Source organism: Myotis davidii, unplaced genomic scaffold (genome assembly GCF_000327345.1).
Source record: "Myotis davidii unplaced genomic scaffold, ASM32734v1 scaffold1695, whole genome shotgun sequence".
Classification (NCBI taxonomy): Eukaryota; Metazoa; Chordata; class Mammalia; order Chiroptera; family Vespertilionidae; genus Myotis; species Myotis davidii.
The window spans coordinates 19,079-40,963 of NW_006286298.1; the positions used below are offsets into that span (position 1 = coordinate 19,079).

Consider the following 21,885-nt stretch of genomic DNA (forward strand, 5'->3'; position numbering starts at 1 on the left):
TGCTGACACACCGAGCTCAAAAGGTTCGCCATCACTGACCTAGGGCCTGGGTTACTGCAGCTCTCCGCAGGGTTGTACCTTGGTTTTGGAAAACACCTGGTTTTGACCCAGCTCTGCCACCTTGTGCCTATGAAATAATTTCAGCTAGTTTTGAGAGTCAGGTGGGTTTAGTCATGTAAAAGGCCTCAGTTTGCTGAAAGGATGTGACAGATTACCCGGCAAAGATTCTTCGAATTTGGCAGCCCAAGGCCAGCCTGTCCGGTTACTAAGCTGAGCAGCCCATATTCCCGCCCTTTCCGCGCCACACACCACCCTCCCTTCACTCCTCCCAGGATCTACCCTGCGCGCAGGCGCGATCACGTCTTTTTCCTTCCGCCCGCGCCCCCTCAAAGCTTGCCCTAGCAACAAGCTCGGGCTCCCCGCTAAGGTGGGGCGAACGCATGCGCCGCAGCCCCCTCCACCGCCAGTTGTCGGAAAGCGCGCTGGACTCCGCCCTTCCCAAGCCTCGCCCTTCGCCCCGCCTCCCACCCGGGTCCGCGTGGCGGGGCGCGTGCGCACTCGCTCCCTAGCTGCCTATCTTCCAGGCCGCGGCGGTCAGGAGAGAGGGGCGGGGCCCCAGAGGAAGCGGCCCCGCCCTCTTTGGCCGGGCGTCCCTACGGCGCCTGCGCGCTCCCGCCCGGTCTCCATCTTGGAATTGGGAGGAAGAGGGAGAGGGAGACCGGGACGAGACCTGGGTTGTGGTGCGGCGAGAAGCTGAGACAGAAGAGGAGAGGGCGAGAGGGTGCCGGGACTGCCCTTAGCTACAGTCTCTCAGCTACCCACAGGAGAGAGAAGGAGAAGGGGAGGAGGCCGGGGCGGGAGTGGGGCTGTCACCCTCCGACCCTGACGTGAGAGGGGCCATTTGGCCGGACGTCCTAGGGGTGGGCGCCCTGTCGGCGGCCGGAGACCTGGGGCTCTGGTGCTTCAGTCCTGAATTTCCGGGCTTGACCCCTCGTTTCTCCAGTCTCCGGGTATTTGCCCCACAGATTGCAGATATCCGCGACTTGGGTCCCAGCCTCTCCAAACCTGGGTCCTTATTTTACCGGGGTTCAGGGCCCTGCGGGCGGCAGTATCCGGGGTTTACTCCCCGTGCGTTCGAGTCCCAGATCAGCTCCCCCCGTTCGGCTCTCTGGGGCTCAGACCCCACAGCCAGAAACCCGGGACTCGGCAGCTGTCGCCCTCGAGGAGGAGGACTGGACCGCGAGGTCAGACCAGGCTGTCACCCCTTCCCCTCCCGGGGAGGCTTCCCGGGCCCGCCCCTCGGGGAGGGAGAAAGCCGAGGAGGAGGAGGTGGCGAGGGGAGAGGTCTCCTTGCCCCTCGCCCAGCTTGGCCGAGCCGCTGGAGGACCCCAGGAGGAGTCGGAAGCGCGGGGGCACCATAGTGACCCCTACCAGGTGAGACCCGGGGTGCAGGGACGCGGGTCCCTGTGTCTGGTATGAAGAAAGGGCGCTCCTTTCTCAGCCGCCGGGCCTGCGGAGGGCCCTCGCCTCGGGAGGGGGAAGCCCCGCGGGGCAGTGGTCAGCCTCTGAGGAGCCTTGCCTGCTGCTGCCACCGCTTCCCCTTTCTCGTCCCTTCATTGCGTCCGTCTGATGGGGCCTCAGGTGACGGGTCTCTGCTGTCACCGGGCGTCACGCCCTGGGGGTGTGAGCTCATCGGAAGGGTTTGCCCCCTTCTGATCCTCCCCGTTAGCTGTGCCCCTCACAGTCACCTCCTCTGCCTTATTGTAGCCTGTTAACTGGCTGGTCTGGGGTGGGGGTCCCCACGTCTCTGAGCCCCATGGTCGGTCTGCTGCTCCGTGTTTTAGGCATGGCCTGGTTGGGCCTCTTGTCCTTTCAAGGAAGTGTGTGTGTGTGTGTGTGTGTGCGCGTGTGTGCGCGCGCGCCCATTTGTGCATTTGTGTTTGGCGGTGCCTGGCAGTATTTCCCCCAGCTATGTCGTGAGAATCTCATACAGTTGTCAGTGATCTATCGTTTACAAATGTTGTACACCCATTTTCTCACGTGACCCCCTCCCCCTTCACCCTTTTTTAAAAGTATATGTTTTTATTGATTTTTGGAGAGAAAGGGAGAGGGGGAAAAACACCGATGTGAGAGCAAAGCACATGAGGGAAGCACTCTCTATAGGCGGCCTCCTGTATGCCCCCCGCTGGGTCTTGAGCCCACACCCCGGGGCACGTGCCCTGACCAGGAATTGAACTGGCAACCTTTCGTTTCCACACGGGCTGGGGCTCCCTTTGTCTTTTCATTGCTATCTCCCCATTTTATAGTTGAGAATATTAAGGCCCGGAGAGGTTGCCCAAGGTCACTCAGTGGCAGAATCAGGATTTGAGTTGTGGTAAGATTTAAGAATGGGAGGAAGAAGAGCTTCCTTGTTCGGGAGGGCTGTACTCAGGAGCTTTTCCAGAGGGGAGGGAGGCTCTGGCGCCTACCTCTGCCTCATGATTTTTCTCTGCACTCTGACCTTCATCTTTACTGTGATCCCAGCCTTTGGCCTGGGTTCCTCAGAGGGCCCTGTCTTCTGACAAATGGTGTCTCTTCTTAGTTAAAGCCAAGCTGCTGGGGTGGGATGTCCCCAAAGTATTAACACCTTGTGGTGACCCTGGAGGCATGGAAGGAAAAATCCATATGCCAAATGTCCGCATAGTGTTCCTAAGTATGGGATCTCGTTAAATATTTCACAACAGCCCTCTGCTATCTTTCATTTTCCTGAAAAGACCAAGTCTAAGGAACTTACCAAAGCCCTGTTGCTGTATATTGAGGATGAATGTACTACTGGTAGTGTAGGGATAGACAGTCTTGGATTTCCTCGTCTGCAGAATGGAGCTAACATGGTCCATTTTAGAAGGTGGTTCTGATGTAGCGCAGATGTTGGTCGGCGTTCAAACGTCCGATGTTATTTGAGGAAGAGGCCCCATGGCCTGTGGCCTAGGGCTCTGTGTTGGCATTCTTGGTTGAGAGCTGGTAAAGAGGTCACGAAGATTCCCTTGGCAAGTTGTGAGCTCCTGCCTTTGTGTGTGGTTGTGTGGTGGGGTGAGGGGTGCTTGGCAGGAGAATGGAGAAAGGGCCTGCTTTGAGCAGCCTGGGAGCTGCTGAGGGCCATCAACCTCCAGGCTATTCTGACTGAGCCCTCTGCACGAGCTGGGCTTGCTTCTTGCCCACCAGCTTCCAGTTGGGCTGAGGAGACAAACTTTACAACACAATAGGAAACAATGCATGACAATATAATTACATGCTAGATTGGTAGGCTCTTTAAGGAGCTAGAACTGCCCTGGGAGTCCAGCTCTTCTGAAGGTTCCTTTGTGCCTGAATTCCAACAAGTGCTTAGTCAGGAGTTTGGCCTGGAATCCCCGTGTGGGTGTGGGTGTGGGTGTGTGTTTGGGGGGGGGGGGGTCTTGGCTTTGATGCTGGAGTTTCTCTGGATGTTTGGCCGGATGCTCTAGCAGTTCTCCCTAAGCACTGAGTGATCAAGGAAAGCTTCCTGTAGGAGGTGGCTGAGCTTGTAGTGAGTTGCTTAGAGAGGAATGAGCACACAGGCCTGACTGGAGAGGAGAAGGTCCTGTTCTCTGACCTTGGAGAAGTCCTCTTTCCTTTCTATGCCTCAGTGGCCTCATCTGTGAAATGGTGATCATGATCCTGCCCTGCTTGTTTCACGGTGCTGTTTTGAAAGCACATTGATAGAAGACCAGTTTTGGGAAAGTCATTTGACCTTCCTGAGCCTGTTTCCTCATCTGCAAAATAAGGGTACCAGTAATAACCTCATAAGGTTATGTGTGGTGAGGATTGAATGAGAGGTAATGCATGTAAGGTGTTGCTACACATGCTCAATAAATGTTATTTGTACACCGTAAATGCCCTGTATCTGTGTGTGATGCCTATGCAATTGGGCTGGACAGAAAAGGTAGCCCAGATCACAGAGCCATTTCTCTCCCTGTCCTTCCTACTTTAGATGTCCCTGCCACAGTGTCCCTAGCCCTTTTTGAGAATGAGTCTTCTGGCCTCTCTGGGCCAGTACCCACTTCTAACAATGGCCGGATTTCCACTGCCTCCGGCCTGGCCATTTCCTGCTCTCTTCAGAGTGTGAGAGGTTGAGGGAGGAGGGGGCCTCAAAGCTAAGAGGAATGGGAAGGTGCCTGGAAATTTGGACTGTGGGACTTGGGGGACAGGACCCTTGGGGATTTGGGGGTCTGGCTGGGAGGCAGAATCTTTTATTCTGAAGGAGGAAGTAGGGGTTATAGGGAAATGGAGCTTCTTGAGGTCTGAGGAGTATGGTAAGAACGCTTAGCTCCCATTCTTCCTAGCTGTTTTAGGGACTCTGGCCCTGTGGCCCATTCTTTGATTCTCAGGGCAAGTTCTTTTTTTCTTTTTTCTCTTTTTTTTTTGAGCTTTAATGTTGTTCCTAATCTCCCCATTCGCTTCCTCAGCAGTGCCTCCCCCTCATCAGGGAACTAGGAAGGAGAAGGCAGAAACTTGAGGGGCCCCTTCCTCTCTCTGACAGCCCATCCTTGGCCCCATTTCCATTCTCCAGGTCAGGCCCCACTCTCAGGGCCCTCAGGGGCCACCATGCCAGCTGGGAGCCGGGCTGGGAGCCTGAAGGACCCTGATGTGGCTGAGCTCTTTTTCAAGGATGACCCTGAAAAGCTCTTCTCTGACCTTCGGGAAATTGGCCATGGCAGCTTTGGAGCTGTGTACTTTGTGAGTTGGGGCTTGGGAGGGTAGGGCAGGGAAGGGGGCTGCATTCTCTCCGCTGTGGACCTCCAAGTAGCTCTCTATACTACACCACGCCCTCTCCTGCTGTGCCAGCAAGTCTTCTCGCTGCCCAGTTCTCACTGGGTGCCTTCACCACCTTCTGGTCTGGTCCTTTAGGCCCGGGATGTCCGGAATAATGAGGTGGTGGCCATCAAGAAGATGTCCTACAGTGGGAAGCAGTCTAATGAGGTGGGTCAGACTTAACAAGAACAGGTTGGGGGTAGGAGACTCCTGTCTCAAGATGCAGACTGAGTAAGTCTCTGCTCCCCCTGACGCCTCCCAGAAGTGGCAGGACATCATCAAGGAGGTTCGGTTCCTACAGAAGCTCCGGCATCCCAATACCATTCAGTACCGGGGCTGTTACCTGAGGGAACACACAGCTTGGGTGAGCTGGCCCCCTGTCTCTGGCCCGATCTTTGCCCCCTCTCAGGCCCATTCTTATCTTGGTCTAGTCTCTTAGGTGGGCTCTGTTTGGAGTGCTGGTGTGGGAATCTTGGGAAGGAGTGAGTCTCTCCCAACCTTTTTATTTCTCAGACAAAGCCATGAGCAGCAGTGTCTGCCCAGAAGGAGAGGCTGGTTTGAAGGGTGACTTAGACTATTAGCAGTTGGAACAAGGGCACATGGGTTGGAAGAGCTGGAATGGAGATTGGAGCTTTGAAGGGATTCAGGTGGGAGAGGCTCTGACTCTAGGGACTCTTCCACCACCCCCTCATTTTCTCAGTTGTCCTTCCTCCCTGTCATTACCCTCGGGGCATTGCCTGAGTGGAGGATAGAGCAAGGAAGCTCTCTATTTTGGATCTCTGCCCAAGAGAGATGGGCCAGGGGTGGCCAGTTCCGCTGATCTCTGACCCTTGACCCTTCCTTAGCTGGTGATGGAGTATTGCCTGGGCTCAGCTTCTGACCTTCTAGAAGGTAAGTAACTGTCACAAGTGGAAGAAGGGAGAAGAGCAGAGAAGCTGTAGGGGAAGGGTTAAGGGAAACTTGTTCCAGTCTCACCCTTGGTCTCCCTCAGCTTGATGTTTTTCCCTCACTCCCTAGTGCATAAGAAACCCCTTCAGGAGGTGGAGATTGCAGCTGTGACCCACGGGGCCCTTCAGGGCCTGGCTTATCTGCATTCCCACAACATGATCCATAGGTACAAGCAGCACTGATGATGTCTGGGAGGGAGGGGAGTGCTCACTACACCACTCTGCATTTAGCTGGGCTACAAGCCTCCTTGGAGCTTGGTGCTATGTGCCCACCCAGCCTTCCTGAGATGCATGTCTTATCCCTGTGCTTTGCTTCTTTGGCAGGGATGTGAAGGCTGGAAACATCCTGCTGTCGGAGCCAGGCTTGGTAAAGCTGGGGGACTTCGGCTCCGCATCCATCATGGCACCTGCCAACTCCTTTGTGGGCACCCCATACTGGTGAGTGGGAGTGGTGGTGATTGGAGAGAGCTGCCAGAAAGTTGGGAGCAGGAGTTGGCAGGATCTGGGCAGGTAATTAGTCTCTTCCGTCTGAACTCCCAGGATGGCTCCGGAGGTGATCCTGGCAATGGATGAAGGGCAGTATGATGGCAAGGTGGATGTCTGGTCATTGGGGATAACGTGCATCGAGCTGGGTAAGGATATCCTCCACTCTGCTCCCTCCATCCTCTTTTCCCTTCATTCCCTTCTTTTTCTCTTATTATCCCCATAGGATACCATCCTTTAAGGTCTCCAGGCTTCTGTTCATTTTGACTCTACCCTTGATTTCCAATACAGGCAGCTGTCAAATTCTGCCAATTTTTTATTTGTTTATTTTATTTTTGTTAATCCTCACCCAAGGATATTTTTCCCTTGATTTTTATTTTTATTTGTTGTTGTTGTTGTTTTAATTTTTATTATTTTTTTAATCAGAGAGGAAGGGAGAGGGAGAGATAGAAACATCAATGATGAGAGAATTATTGATCGGCTGCCTCCTGCACGCCCCCCACTGGGGATCAAACCCGCAACCTGGGAATGTGCCCTTGACTGAAATCGAACCTGGGCCCTTTCAGTCCGCAGGCCGATGCTCTATCCACTGAGCCAAACCAGCTAGGGCTCCATTGATTTTTAGAGAGTGGAAGGGAGAGAGAAACATTGATGTGAGAGAGACACATCGATTGGGGTGCCTCCTACATGCACCCCAACCTGGGCCAGGGAACCTACAACCGCTGTACATGCCCTTGACCAGAATTGAATCTGGGACCCTTCAGTCTGTGGGCTGATGCTCTATCCACTGAGCCAAACTGGCTCGTGCAAATTCTGCCAGTTTTTATACCTAAAGATTTCATAGCATTCATCTCTTCTGTCTAATACTCTAGTTCTAAACTTTTTTTTTTAGCGCAGACTTTGTACCATGTATGTGCTAGTAGGTTTGGGAGTATATCAGTGAATAAGGCTCCTGCCTTCATGAAATTTATATTCAAGTTGGGAAAACAGGCATGTTTTCTTTTAATGTAGTAAGAGCTGAATGGGGGAGTTAAAGGAATAGTACAACTCTAAAACAAGGGATATGACCTAGTTCAGAGGCTCAAGGTCTCCTTGTAGCAGAGATAGCTAAATAGAACCACAAGGCAAATAGTAGTTAGCTGTTTGAAGACTGTAGGGAAGAGCATTCAGACAGGTGAGAGCAGGCATGGGGAGCTGAAACTAGTTTCAGTTATTTGGAATAATGCAGTAAAGAGCAGTGAGTGATACGGACAGAGTTAGGCTCCAGTGAATTCATAATGCCTTGAAGCCATGTCAAGATTCTCATATTTGTCAGCCTGCACTATTGAAACAACTATTTAATGAGATAATGTTTGTAAGACCTCCAACAGGGTGCCAAACATAGGCTAGTTGTCCCAAGAAAGAGATGCTGTTGCCCTAGAGCAGGGGTCCTCAAACTACGGCCCGCGGGCCACATGCAAATACAAATATTGTATTTGTTCCCATTTTGTTTTTTTACTTCAAAATAAGATATGTGCAGTGTGCATAGGAATTTGCTCATAGTTTTTTTTTTTTTAAACTATAGTCCGGCCCTCCAACGGTCTGAGGGACAGTGAACTGGCCCCCTGTTTAAAAAGTTTGAGGACCGCCAAAACCGGTTTGGCTCAGTGGATGGAGCGTCGGCCTGCGGACTGAAAGGTCCCGAGTTCGATTCCGGTTAAGGGCATGTACCTGGGTTGCAGGCACATCCCCAGTGGGGGATGTGCAGGAGGCAGCTGATCGATGTTTCTCTCTCATCGATGTTTCTAACTCTCTATCTCTCTCCCTTCCTCTCTGTAAAAAATCAATAAAATATATTTAAAAAAAAAAAAAGTTTGAGGACCCCTGGCCTAGCAGGTTTGCCTCGGTGGATAGAGCGTTGTCCCATGGACTGAAGGGTCGTGGCTTCTATTCCAGTCAAGGGCATGTACCTGGGCTGAAGCGCAATCCCCGGCTCTGGTAAGGGCCCATGTGGGAGGCAACCAATGAATATCTTTCTCATATTGATGTTTTTCTCTCTGTGTCTCTCCCCTCCCTTCCACTCTCTAAAAATCAATGGAAAAATATCCTCAGGTGAGGATTAACAAACAAACAAACAAAAAAGAAAGATGCTGTTAGTTATTCTTATAAGCAACTTCCTGCAGTGATCTTTCCTGCTGCCAGTCTCTCCTATGTCGCAGACATCTGCTTAAGCTCTGTTGTTTCACTCCCTTCCTCAGAGCCAGCAGTGGCTCTCTGTTGCTTTCAATTCTGAAGTCATATCCATCTTTTCTTACACCAAGCTAAAGACTGCTTCCTAAAGCCTGGTTTTCCTCTTCAGGAGCTCCACCCCGGTGTGCCAAGTACTTTTCCACTTTCTTGCCTTGATTTCTTTTGTGTCCACTGCCCAAGGGCAGAAATTTGAACATGGCCATCTCCGCATGTCTACATTTACCATTTGAGGCTGCAACCAGACAGGTTATGCAAAGATGTAAAGCAGGTCAGGAATAAGAAAAATCCAGAGCTGTGCATTTTATTCCTAGTTTTGGTAGAGACATAGGTACAGAGAAATATTTCTCTACAATTAAAAAAAAAATCACACACAAAAAACATCAATCTTGATGATAAATGGCAACTGATAGTCAGGATCAGAGAAGCAAACTGGAAGTTTGGCAAACTGGAGATTGCTATTGCTTATCTCCAGCTCATTGTTATGCGGGAATTTAGGCTCTAATTCACCAGATCTAAGTTTTTAAGATAAACTGGAGAGTTAGATTATTATTATTATTTGTTATGTGGAATTTAATTTAAAAATCACTATGTGGGCCAAAAATATAAACAACATAAAACATTTGACTGAGCTACTTGGGGCTCCTGGCTTGCAATTTCTCATCTAAGGTCTAGCTCCAATATCCCTTTTTCCAAAAAACCTTCCCTGAATTCCCTGCAAATGTACCAGCGGGAAGGCCCACCACACACCCAGCTTCCCAGCCATTTACCTGTCTCCCTCTTGTGCCAGCTAACAGTTTGAACTTGATATTATTTGTCCAGCCCTATTTAATCTTTCTGTCAGACTGGAAGTTCGTTGAGGACAGGACCTATTTCTTGTTTTTCTTTGCCTTCCCCATAATACTTAGCAAGCTTTTTGCTCTCATTTGGCACCTAATAAATACTAATTTGGCTGATAACTGAATGTGCTTTCTTCTGCCTTCTTTGGTGCTTTTGCATGTGTTATTTTATTTGATCTCTACTTCACCTTGTGCAGGTGAAAGGACGGGTGTTGCATTTTCCAGAGGGAGTGCATTGAGATTATGTGAATTGCTCAGAGTCATGCAGCCAAGAAGTCAGGGAGCTGGAATGTGAACCCAAATCTTCTGATTTCCGTTCCAGTCTCCTCTACCCACTGCCATCTCTCACTTTCTCCCACTTGAACTTTCTTTGTAGCGGAACGGAAACCACCACTGTTTAACATGAATGCGATGAGTGCCTTATACCACATTGCACAGAATGAGTCCCCTGTGCTCCAGTCGGGACACTGGTAAGGGTTTGGGTCCCTGGGCCCAGGGGTTAGGCCAGCCGTGGGCAAACTAGGGCCTGCGGGCCGGATGCGGCCCGTTTGAAATGAATAAAACTAAAAAAAAAAAAGACCGTATCCTTTTATGTAATGATGTTTACTTTGAATAGGGTAAGGCTGCCTGACTCATCCCTTCCCCACCCCTCCCTCACCCTCCTGTGACTACTAGGTCTGAGTACTTCCGGAATTTTGTCGACTCCTGTCTTCAGAAAATCCCTCAAGACAGACCAACCTCAGAGGTTCTTCTGAAGGTGAGGACTCACTGGCCTAGGATTCTTCTAGAACTGTAGCTTGTTTGAGGTACAAGAAACCCCTCAATGAAATTAGTGATTCCCACCAAAAACTTCATTTATTAATTCCCACCCCTTCCCTGTTACCCCATGGACTCTGTTGTTCGATTTTGTCTACCAGACTGCCTTTATTAAGTAATAATTTGTTTTCCCATGTTTTATTAATCAAAGATGTATATAATTGCAAGCCAGGACTTCTGGTCAGCATGTGATAACCAGGGTTACTACACTGATCTGATGTAAATCAAGCCAAAAGCCTGTGTAGCCTTGTCATGGGTAAATGTATGATTTCCCTTAGGTGTTTTTTGACTTAACAAAAGTAGAGGGGCCCCTATTCCCTTCACAGATCCACGGGGGCCTAAGGAGCCCTAGTTGGGAACTGACATAGATTGTTTAGTTTGACAGTTGTTTTGTTATTGTGGGATACCTTATGAGGCCCAGAGAGGCCTCATGACATGTCCATGGACATGCAGCACTTCGATAAGAGGACCTGGACTGGAATCCAGATGTGACTGGTCTTGCCTGTCAGCCATGGGTGAAAGAATAAGAGACTGGGAGATTGGGTGGTGAAAATTAATGCGGGAGGAAGTGTTGGGACAAGGCCAGCATCCACCCATGAGGACATGGGTCCCAGGGGATTGCCTCAGGCTAGAGGGAATGCCAGCACCCATAGGATATTGAGGGTGGTGGGGGTGCTTGGCAGCAAGCCTCAGCGTTCTTTCCCCAGCACCGCTTTGTGCTCCGGGAGCGGCCACCCACAGTCATTATGGACCTGATTCAAAGGACCAAGGATGCTGTGCGGGAGCTGGACAACCTGCAGTACCGCAAGATGAAGAAGATACTATTCCAAGAGGCACCCAATGGCCCTGGTGCTGAAGCCCCAGAGGAGGAGGAGGTGACCCAGCTTGCCCTGCCACCCTTTACCGCCATGTTGTACTTGCCTCGTAGCAGCTGCTTGGCCCCCTTACCCATCCCTCCTCACACCCACTGTCTCCTTGTGCTGCCTCCATGTACACACCCCTTGTTCTTCCCCTTCCCCGCCCAACAGCCTACGCCCTGTCTACAGGAGGCGGAGCCCTACATGCACCGAGCTGGGACGCTGACCAGTCTAGAGAGTAGCCACTCAGTGCCCAGCATGTCCATCAGCGCCTCTAGTCAGAGCAGCTCAGTCAACAGCTTAGCAGATGCTTCAGACAATGAGGAGGAAGAAGAGGAAGAGGAAGAGGAGGAAGAAGAGGAGGAAGGCCCTGAAGCCCGGGAGATGGCCATGATGCAGGAGGGGGAACACACAGTCACCTCCCACAGTTCCATCATCCACCGGCTGCCGGTATGCCCCTCACCCTGAGTAGGCCTGACAGTGGAAAGGCCCAACCCCAGCTCTTCAGCTCAGGCATTGTCTGGGTTCCCTTCTCTCCCGCCCGAGCATGACTGCCTCTTCTCTAAATCTGACTGGGTCTGCAAGGAACTCCCTGTGGGCCCAGTGGCCTCTGAGCCTAGGTATCCTTTCCACCTTTCCTCCAGGGCTCTGACAACCTATATGATGACCCCTACCAGCCAGAGCTGACCCAGGGCCCTCTCCAGCAGCCTGCAGCCCCAGCTCCCACTTCTACCACCTCTTCTGCCCGCCGCCGGGCCTACTGCCGCAACCGGGACCACTTTGCCACCATCCGTACTGCCTCCCTGGTAAGTGTAGCCATTCTCCCTCGGGCCAGAGGCCCAATCATCTAAGTCCAGAAATGATTTTCTCCTATGGCACATGGTTAAGTTCAAATTCTACCCTCACTTATGGTAGCTGTCTCTTGCCTTTTCTTCACTTCAACCTCCAGGGGATTGGCCACATTGGGTATTCCTAGCTTGGAAACTCTTACTCCATTTTTGTGGCTGGGCTTAAATCATGTCTCCTTGGGTGCCTTCCCAGGCCCCTGGCCAATTGGATGCTCCTGAACAGCATTATGACAGATGTGCTGGATTCTGTGTTTGTGGAGGGCTAGGGTGGTGTTCAGGCATCTGCCTCATACCAGTGATTGGCTCTCAGGTTCACATACATGCCTATATTTAACCCGGCTCCTCTGGGAGGGAGCCAGGAGGATCCCATTTGAGAGGTGAGGCAGCCGTGACTCAGAGGCCTGCTTGCCTGAGGCACTGCCTAGCATTGTTGATGGTTGTCACATTCTGTAAGCCGACATTGGTCCTTTCCTAACATTAAGTCATAGCAGTGTTTTCCCAGTTGACAGGGAAAAGTGGGTAGACATTTAGATTACATTACTGCTTCGCTGCAAGCACCAACAACCCCTTACTTGGTCTAGTGATCTCTGCATGTGGTTGGTTCTGTTAGGTCAGCTCTTCAAATCCAGTGATGCTTGGTTCTTTGTGATACTGTGCAGAGAAATCTGTGACTTCCAGGGTATTGGCCACCTGGACAATGGACCTGAGCTCAAATCTCAGCTGAGGACATCCAGTCCCAGTGTTCTTGTTATTCCAACATCTCATGGTCCAACAGCGCACAAGGGCAGTTCTGAACCTGGGCTATAATGATCCTCAGTGTTTGCTGAAGGAGAGTGAAGCCAATACTTAGTGGTTCACAGTGTTCTAGACACTAGTACATACTAGTATGTATCAAAGGTAATCTCCACAGCCCTCTATGAGGAGGTATTATGGCCCCATTTAATAGACGAGGAAACTGAGGTTTAGCAACCTTAACTTGCATGAGGTCACATGGTTAGTAAGTGGCAGAGCTGGGACAGGGACCCAAGTCTGTATGATTACTCTCTTTTTGTTGTTATTAATCCTCATCTGAGGATATTTTCCCATTGATTTTTAGAGAGAATGGAAGAGAGGGGAAGAGACAGAGAAAAATATTGATGTGAGAGAAATACATCAATTGGTTGCCCCCCACACTCACCCTGAGCAAGGCCAGGGATCGAGCCCGCAACGTAGTTATGCGTCCTTGACCAGAATCGAACCTGGGACCCTTCATTCCACAGGCTGACGCTCTGTCTACTGAGCCAGACCGGCCTGGACTGTATGATTACTCTTTTGAACTAGTCTGAATTGTCCTACTTTTACACTGGGCCCCGTGCTCAGTACCTTTTATTATCTCATCAACCTGTGAAGTCAGTTATATTGTCATTATCCAGTTGAGGTGGCAGGCTCAGAGAGGTTATGTGTGAGGAAGGTACCAAATGTGCAAATTAAACCCATGAGTCAAAACCCATGTTCTTTCTTCATGGAGCATGAAGACTGTGTGTGCTAATAAAATGGGGGCCAAGGCTGAGCCCTTCTTCTCATCCTCTCTCCTGCCCCAGGTCAGCCGTCAGATCCAGGAGCATGAGCAGGACTCAGCTCTGAGGGAGCAGCTAAGTGGCTATAAGCGGATGCGACGACAGCACCAGAAACAGCTGCTGGCCCTGGAGTCACGGCTGAGGGGTGAACGTGAGGAGCATAGTGCACGGCTGCAGCGAGAACTTGAGGCACAGCGGGCTGGCTTCGGGGCTGAGGCAGAAAAGCTGTCACGGCGGCACCAGGCCATCGGTGAGAAGGAGGCACGAGCTGCCCAGGCTGAGGAACGAAAGTTCCAGCAGCACATCCTTGGGCAGCAGAAGAAGGAGCTGGCTGCCCTGCTGGAGGCGCAGAAGCGAACCTACAAACTTCGGAAGGAGCAACTAAAGGAGGTGGGATAGGCTCCCGCAGTGGATAGGGCCTGGTGGTGAAAGAGGCAGTCCCTGACCACCCTGCTCTCTCCACTGCCCAGGAGCTTCAGGAGAACCCCAGCACACCCAAGCGGGAGAAGGCTGAGTGGCTTTTGCGGCAGAAGGAGCAGCTACAGCAGTGCCAGGCGGAAGAGGAGGCAGGGCTGCTGCGGCGGCAGCGCCAGTACTTTGAGTTGCAGTGTCGCCAGTATAAGCGCAAAATGCTGCTGGCTCGTCATAGCCTGGACCAAGATCTGCTGCGAGAGGTGGGTCACCCCATTCCCCTCCCAGATCCCAGACATCCTTTTAAAATAAATACATAGCCCTAACCGGTTTGGCTCAGTGGATAGAGTGTCGGCCTGAGGACTGAAAGGTCCCAGGTTCGATTCCAGTCAAGGACATGTACCTTGGTTGTGGGCACATCCCCAGTAGGAGGTGTGCAGGAGGCAGCTGGTCAGTGTTTCTAACTCTCTATCCCTCTCCCTTTCTGTAAAAAATTTAATAAAATACTGGGAATGGAGCCCACAGTCCAGGCATGTGCCCTGACAGGGAATCGAACCTCAACCTCCTGGTTCACAGGTCAACGCTCAACCACTGAGCCATGCTGGCCGGGCCCAGACATCCTTTTTAATTTGCCTCACTTGTCTTTTGCCTCAGCCCACCTTCATGTTATGGTTCTGCTTCTCATGCCCGCCAGAAAGACCCTGCTAGAGTTCCCTTAATATTCTGTTCCCAGCCCTAGCCGGTTTGCCTCAGTGGATAGAGCGTTGGCCTGCAGACTGAAGGGTCCCAGGTTCGATTCTGGTCAAGGGCATGTGCCTTGGTTGCAGGCACATCCCCAGTGGAGGGCGTGTAGGACACAGCTGAGGACACAGCTGATCGATGTTTCTCACCCTCTATCCCTCTCCCTCCTCTCTGTAAAAAACTCTCTGTAAAAAATCAATAAAAATATATATTTTTTTAAAAAAAATTCTGTTCCCAGACCAGCCAGGAGTTTGGCTCCCTTATATCCCTCATCTTCCCACCCTCAGCTCCTTTTGCCAAAGAGTTTTGGGGCTCTCACACCAACAAGGTTTCCTAACTGGACTTGGCCCCGCCTCTCTTCTGCTTCAGGACTTGAACAAGAAACAAACACAGAAGGACTTGGAGTGTGCATTGCTGCTGCGGCAGCATGAGGCCACACGGGAGCTTGAGCTAAGACAGCTCCAGGCTGTACAGCGCACAAGGGCAGAGCTCACCCGCCTGCAGCACCAGACAGAGCTGGGCAACCAGCTGGAGTACAACAAGCGGCGTGAGCAAGAGTTGCGGCAGAAGCATGCGGCCCAGGTTCGCCAGCAGCCCAAGAGCCTCAAAGTACGTGCAGGCCAGCGTCCCCCGGCCCTCCCGCTCCCCATTCCTGGGGCTCTGGGACCACCCAGCACAGGCACCCCTAGAGAAGAGCATCCCTGCTCATCTGGCCAGGAGGCAGTCTTTGGCCAAAGAATTCTGGGAGAGGAGGAGCAAGCAGTTCCAGAGAGAAGGATTCTGGGAAAGGAAGGGGCCACCTTGGAATCAGAAGAGCAGAGGATTTTGGGGGAAGAATCAGGAACCCCTAGTCCCAGTCCACAAAAACATAGGTGTTTGGTTGATGAGGAAGTTTGGGGTCTTACTGAGGAGGAGATAGAGGAGCTAAGAGTCCCATCCCTGACACCTCAGGAAAGGAACATTTTGGGCCAGGAGGCGGCTGAGGCATGGAGGTTGTGGGAGAAGGAGTATAGGAGCCTCCTGGATGAGGAATTTGAGTTTGGCTGGGTCCAAGGCCCAGCTCTGACCCCAGTCCCTGAGGAGGAGGAAGAGGAAGAAGAGGAGGAGGGGGCTCCAATTAGGACTCCGAGGGATCCTGGAGATGGCTGTCCCTCACCAGACATCCCCCCTGAACCCCCTCCAACATATCTGAGACCTGGCTCTGCTAGCCAGTTCCCTGGACTCCTGTCCCATGGCCTCCTGGCTGGCCTCTCCTTTGCAGTGGGGTCCTCCTCTGGCCTCCTGCCCCTACTACTTCTGCTGCTGCTCCCACTGCTGGCGGCCCAGGGTGGGGGTGGCTTGCAGGCCTCGCTGCTAGCCCTTGAGGTGGGGCTGGTGGGCCTGGGGGCCTCCTACCTACTTCTTTGTACAGCTCTGCATCTGCCCCCCAGTCTGTTCTTACTCCTTGCCCAGGCCACTGCACTGGGGGCTATCCTGGGTCTGAGCTGGTGCCGAGGCCTTATGGGTGTCCCTCTGGGCCTTGGGGCCGCCTGGCTCCTAGCCTGGCCAAGCCTGGTTCTACCACTGGCAGCTATGGCAGCTGGGGGCAAATGGGTGCGGCAGCAGGGACCTCAGATTCGCCGGGCCATCTCTCGGCTCTGGTTACGGGCTCTGCTGCGCCTATCCCCCATGGCCTTTAGGGCCCTACAGGGCTGTGGGGCTGTGGGGGACCGGGGTCTGTTTGCCCTCTACCCCAAGACCAACAAGGATGGCTTCCGCAGTCGACTGCCTGTCCCTGGGCCTCGGCGGAGTAATTCCCGGGCTTCCCGACACCCACTAGCCCTATTGGCAAGGCTTTGGGCCCTGTGTAAGGGCTGGAACTGGCACCTGGCACGGGCCAGCCAGGGTTTGGCCTCCCGCTTGCCTCCCTGGGCTATCCACACACTGGCCAGCTGGGGCCTGCTTCGGGTTGAACGGCCCAGCCGTATTCCCCGACTACTACCACGCAGCCAGCGCAGGCTAGGGCCCCCTGCCTCCCACCAACCACCACCAGGGACTCTAGCTGGGCGGAAATCCCGAACCCGTCAGTCCCGGGCCCTGCCTCCCTGGAGGTGACCAACTCTGGCGTTTCATCAGCCCGAATCGAGAGCATTGAGCACTTTATCTCCCACTACTCAGCGAAGATTCTGCAGTCCCAGTCCTCCCTTTCATCCCTCCTTCCTCAGTGTGCTCCCCCCACCCCCAACCCTTGGACCTCTAGGCAGGCAGCCCCCTTCAGTAGAGCTCAGAAGTTACACTTTGTGTTCTCCTGAAGCTCCTCCCCCACCTTAAGTTATTGCTGTTCTCCCGCTGTGTGTGTGCTCATCCTCACCCTCATCGACTCAGGCCTGGGGCCAGGTGTGGTGGTGGGTGGAAAGAGTCATGTGTTTTTTTTTCTCTCTTTGATTTTGTTTTTCTGTCTCCCTTCCAACCTGTCCCCTTTCCCCCATCAAAAAAGAAAAAGACAAACACAAATAAAATATCTAAGCGGAACTATACCTTTGGCCCAGGCTGCCTCTGTCTGCTTTGTCCTGCCGCCTAGCTCCCTGGTATGCCCCAACCCAGACCCTTGGCCCCAGTCCCATGACCTCCTCACCTCCATCTACGTTATCTCAACCCCTTTCATTCCTCAGCCTCATCCTCTCTGCCGTGATTTGGTTATTACGTCATGACCACCACCAGCTTGGTGGTCTGGACCTCTTTGAGCTTTGACATATCTTATGCCCATAGTTCCCATTTGTGGATTCCTTAAGAGAGTCCTTAGGTTCTGGTCCTTTTGTCATCCCCTGCTTTGTCTCCCAACCTGTTCCCTTCCTGGGAGCTGAATTTCTCTCCTGGCATCAGGCATTATTCTAGAGGGCTGGGGGATGGAACTGGGAACTCTGAATAGTAGGGGAGGGTGAGTTTGGGGGCCAAGCAAGAGAGTATGGGGGCTGTGGAAATGGGATTGGTTGTGGGCTTGGAATGGGAGCTGAGTGTGTAAGGGGCTGTCTGGAATGTGGAAATCTGGCCAGGGTGGCAGCTGTTGGCCCATTGAACTTGTCAGGCCCTTTCTGGCCACTTCTTTGCCCCTTTGCCTTATGTGGCCTGAGATGGGGCCACCTCTTCTTATCCATTTCTCAGCTCGGTGGTTGTCCTTCCCTCCTTCTCACCCAGAGGTACTGAACCTGGGCCTTCCTCTGTCTTTAGCTGTGTTGCTCTCTTCCATGGGTGTGTTGTGTGATTTGGTTTTCTCACTCTTCTTGTACACATTCCGTATCTGCTCACATGCTTCTATCTCTAGGTCGTGTTTTCTGTGCATGGTCAAAGCTTCTTGTATGCCCTCAGTACTCTAAAGATTCCAGTTCCCTGTCCATGAACTCTCCTGCTGTTTCTTGTGTTTTCCACCCAACTCTGAACATGCTCTCGGAACCTTGTTTTCTTTGCATCTCTTGCCCATTGAGAATCTTCCTGATCTCTCTCAACACAATCCCATCTCTCCATGTCTGTCTGTATACAGTTCCCCCCGCCCCCTCTGTCTAACATGTTTTCTGTTTCTCTCCCTCTCCCTGTCTCTGTTTCTGTCTCTTCCTCTCTCTCTCTCTTTTCCCCTTCTCCCCTGATTGTTCCTCCTCCTCCTGTTCCTCCTCTTCCTGTTCTTCCTCTTCCTCCTCTCCCTCTTCCTCTCCCCTGCCCCCATTTCCCCTCGGTCCATCCACTGCATAGTCTAAGGAGCTGCAGATCAAGAAGCAGTTCCAGGAGACGTGTAAGATCCAGACTCGGCAGTACAAGGCTCTGCGGGCACACTTGCTGGAGACGACGCCTAAAGCTCAGCACAAGAGCCTCCTTAAGCGGCTTAAGGAAGAACAGACCCGAAAGCTGGCAATCCTAGCTGAACAATACGACCAGTCCATCTCAGAGATGCTCAGCTCACAGGCGGTGAGGCCTGGGGTCCAGAGAGGGAGCATGGCGGAGAGTGGCCTCTATTTCCCACTGGGTTATGGGCCCTGAAAGCAGGGGAGGGGGTGGATAGAAAAGGGGCTTTTTGTTCCTGGAAAACCTCAGATCCCTCCCACTGTTGGTATTCTCTGCAATGGTTTTATTCTCTCACTTGAGTATTTTCTTAAGGTCTTGACAAAGCCAGCCTGCCTATTCTACCAAGAACCACCAAGGAAAGTGTGGCTGTAATTTTTCCTTGAGCCTGAGTTAGTTTAATGTGTGAATAAAAAATCAAAATGTTTGTAGCCCTCAGGCCAATTTCCTGACTTGTGGAGGATTTTGAAGGTTGCTGTTCTAAAAGTGATCACACATAAGTAACATGGAATGGATCACTTAAATATACACATGGTGTAAAAAGTAACACTATTCATTGCCATTTTTTTACCCAATCCCACTTTTCAGAATTATTGTTAATAATTCATCGTACTCGATTATTTCCTATGCATATTGAAGTTACATAAAATTTTTAAACAAGAATGAATCATACTTTACATACTATTCTTTAACTTTTTTCCACCTAATATTTCTTGGACCTCTTCCCATGTCAGTACACATATCTCATTTTTTTTTAGCAGCATAGAATTATCCATGGTATGAATATACCATAATTTATTTAACCCATCCCTTATTGGTGGACATTTAGGTTGTTTCCAGTATATTGCTATTACAACGCTTCAGTGAACACCTTCGAGCACATGTGCAAGTATACCTTGGGGATAAATTCCTGGAAGTGTAATTGCTGTGTCACAGGGTATGACGACCTTTCATTTTGGTAGATGTTGACACTGGCTGCTTCTTGAAACCTTAGGGCCCAGGCCTACCTGGGGCAGGGGAGGATTGTGGGGGTTGGGGAGGAGGTCCCTTAAAATTAGTTCTTCCTATTTTCCAGCTGCGGCTTGATGAGACCCAAGAGGCAGAGTTCCAAGCCCTTCGGCAGCAGCTTCAACAGGAACTGGAGCTACTCAATGCTTATCAGAGTAAGATCAAGATTCGCACGGAGAGTCAACACGAGAGGGAGTTGCGAGAGCTGGAACAGAGAGTAGCTCTGAGGCGGGCACTGCTAGAGCAGCGGGTAAGAGGGCTTGGCCTCCAGGATGGGGTGGGCAGTCCCCTCTAATCCTCACTGGACTCTCTAATCGCTTCTGGGTGTTCCAGGTGGAAGAGGAGCTGCTGGCCCTGCAAACAGGGCGTTCTGAACGAATCCGGAGTTTGCTCGAGCGGCAGGCTCGTGAGATCGAGGCTTTCGATGCTGAGAGCATGAGGCTGGGTTTCTCCAGTATGGCTCTGGGGGGCATTCCAGCCGAGGCTGCTGCCCAGGGCTATCCCGCTCCTCCGCCTGCCCCTGCCTGGCCCTCCCGCCCTGTTCCCCGTTCAGGAGCACACTGGAGCCATGGCCCTCCTCCACCTGGCATGCCCCCTCCAGCTTGGCGTCAGCCCTCCCTGCTGGCTCCCCCAGGTCCCCCAAACTGGCTGGGCCCCCCAGCACAGAGTGGGACACCCCGTGGTGGAGCCCTGCTACTGCTAAGAAACAGCCCCCAGCCCTTGCGACGGGCAGCCTCGGGGGGCAGTGGCAGTGACAACGTGGGCCCACCTGCTGCCGCAGTGCCTGGGCCCCTGAGCCGCAGCACCAGTGTCGCTTCCCACATCCTCAACGGCTCCTCCCACTTCTACTCCTGAAGTGCAAGGTGGATAAGCAGATGCAGGGGCAGGGGCAGGGTTGGGTGGAGCCTGATTCTGGAGGGCTTATAAGCTTGAGGCCCACCCAAGGGTCGGGGACAGGATGTTAGTTCCAGCTCCCCTCAAACCTCATCTCATGAGCTTCTTGGGCTGGCCAGTGGCCCAGGGTCAGCTTGGGCATAGGTTCCTCAAGGCTGACTAGGAGCCCCTGCCTCCCCACCATGGTGCCAGGGTCTCTCTCCACCACCGCCTTGGAAAAGGAGGGAGATGTTTGTGTCAAATATTCATCTAGTCCCCTGGGGGAGGGGAAGGGTGGGTCTAGATATATTCAGAGAACTATACTACTCCCTGCATTGGGGCCATGGATTGGGGACGCCAGGCCCCCGCAGACCTGGGATGTGACAGAGCAAGTCTGGGGGTCGGGTGGGGAGTACGGGAGGAAAGGGCCTTCTTAGGAAGAAGGATAAGGATGGGGTCTTGGGGTCAGGATGCCTGGGTCTCTCCATTCCCCTGTTGCCGTCTGAAGTCCTGTGCCGTCTTGTCTTTTTTTTTTTTTTAATTGAGATCAGTGCTGGGGCAGGGGAACAAGGGAAGGACCTTGGAAGGGGCTGCTCCCAGGTCTGGGGGCAGTCATGGCAGCCCCTCCCAGTTACGGGGCTGGCACAGAGCCCCATGGCAAGCTTTTAATAAACTGTTGGTTATTCTAACAGACCCCAGGACTCATGCTTTCTAAGCTGTGTATTAAGGACTGTTCAGTGGCAGGTGATGATGTTACTTGTATTTAAAAAGAGGATTTATTGGGCTGTATAACTGAAAGTTGCAGTGTTTTTGATGACTTCGGCCATTACTAGATCCAGAGCCTTAGATGGGATCATTAGACTTTTGACCTCGGCTTCCCTTTGCTTTGGCTTCAAAGATTTTTAGAAGATTCACTTCATGCTCAAGTTCCTAGCAGCTCCAGGGTTACATCTTACCAACAACTTCAACAGCAAGAATCCCAGCAAATTCCTGAAGTGACCTCATTGGCGCCATCTGTAGCCAGAGGACTGGTAAGGTGTAGGTCCTGAACCCCCAACCCCTGAGTGCTGAAAGGGTTGGCCCATAGACCAGGGGGCTGTTTTTATAAAGGGGACGGAAGACATAAACACCAGCTGTCTCCAAGTTATTTCATTTTGTGCTTCACAATCTTAAAGCCAGTTTTTCATAGAGTCCTCCAACAAGACAGGAGGATCAGAGAGGCACACTAGTCAGACTGGAGGAAGATTAGGAGCCACTCTTCTAAAAGAGCCTGGTGCAGACTGGACGGCAGGGTCTAAAAGCTGGGACTCCTTTGGAGAACCTGAGGGAAATTAAAGGAAACTAGATGGCGTGGGTGGGATGAGAGTGGGGGACTAGATTTAATGAGGTGATTCAAACATTCCTTTATTGAGTCTTAAAAAATAAACTCCTGTAAGCACTTTAAACTGAGAACATGAAACAAATAGGATCCCAGCAACTGTACCTGGGGGTTTCAAGTCTGAAAAAAGGTGCTTCTCTTTGGGCACAGAGTTTGGGTTGGTGGGGGGTGCTATAGTGTGCTTTCTACAAGTGTGTAAAGTTCCTCCTAGTAGCCGGGGGAGCTTAGTTACTCTCGCCGTCACTGCTGATGATGCCACGCATATGAGACCAGTCTGGACGTGGGG

The 21,885-nt window shown here is 52.0% G+C and overlaps 2 protein-coding genes across 6 annotated transcripts in view; one reads left to right on the forward strand and one right to left on the reverse strand.

Moving 5' to 3' along the window:
* The first annotated feature begins 660 nt into the window (after positions 1 to 660).
* On the forward strand, positions 661 to 20,914 carry TAOK2 (TAO kinase 2). Of its 5 annotated transcripts, none has more exons than XM_015560057.1 (19): positions 665 to 1,434; positions 4,565 to 4,731; positions 4,903 to 4,974; positions 5,069 to 5,170; positions 5,652 to 5,697; positions 5,824 to 5,920; positions 6,078 to 6,191; positions 6,294 to 6,385; positions 9,678 to 9,771; positions 9,977 to 10,058; positions 10,825 to 10,992; positions 11,146 to 11,424; positions 11,619 to 11,780; positions 13,403 to 13,768; positions 13,849 to 14,052; positions 14,900 to 15,139; positions 18,254 to 18,466; positions 19,170 to 19,277; positions 19,416 to 19,507. In XM_015560057.1, exons 2-18 carry the CDS (start codon positions 4,600 to 4,602, stop codon positions 19,260 to 19,262), a joined length of 2,556 nt encoding a protein of 851 aa, XP_015415543.1. In that variant the 5' UTR covers positions 665 to 1,434; positions 4,565 to 4,599; the 3' UTR covers positions 19,263 to 19,277; positions 19,416 to 19,507. The 5 variants fall into 5 exon arrangements, with proteins under 5 accessions (XP_006757822.1, XP_006757821.1, XP_015415543.1 ...); XM_006757760.2 differs by lacking the exon at positions 19,170 to 19,277 and adding an exon at positions 19,682 to 20,914 and having other exon boundaries at positions 666 to 1,434; positions 19,416 to 19,598; XM_006757761.2 differs by lacking the exon at positions 19,170 to 19,277 and adding an exon at positions 19,682 to 20,914 and having other exon boundaries at positions 666 to 1,434; positions 11,164 to 11,424; positions 19,416 to 19,598.
* A 685-nt stretch (positions 20,915 to 21,599) lies between these two features.
* The window catches only part of HIRIP3 (HIRA interacting protein 3), a 3,016-nt gene continuing 2,730 nt past the window's right edge, over positions 21,600 to 21,885 (reverse strand). The window contains 1 exon segment of the mRNA XM_015560059.1: positions 21,600 to 21,885. This exon segment is cut by the window's right edge and continues 19 nt beyond it. Coding sequence (XP_015415545.1) covers positions 21,824 to 21,885 — 62 coding nt within the window. The 3' untranslated portion in view covers positions 21,600 to 21,823.

Bases quoted from the DNA above. Each gene is read 5' to 3' on its own strand.
- TAOK2 (XM_006757758.1), top strand. From the start codon at position 4,600: ATGCCAGCTGGGAGCCGGGCTGGGAGCCTGAAGGACCCTGATGTGGCT. The intron at 5,698-5,823 runs GTAAGTAACTGT...CTCACTCCCTAG, and splicing joins AGCTTCTGACCTTCTAGAAG to TGCATAAGAAACCCCTTCAG. The intron at 13,769-13,848 runs GTGGGATAGGCT...TCCACTGCCCAG, and splicing joins GGAAGGAGCAACTAAAGGAG to GAGCTTCAGGAGAACCCCAG.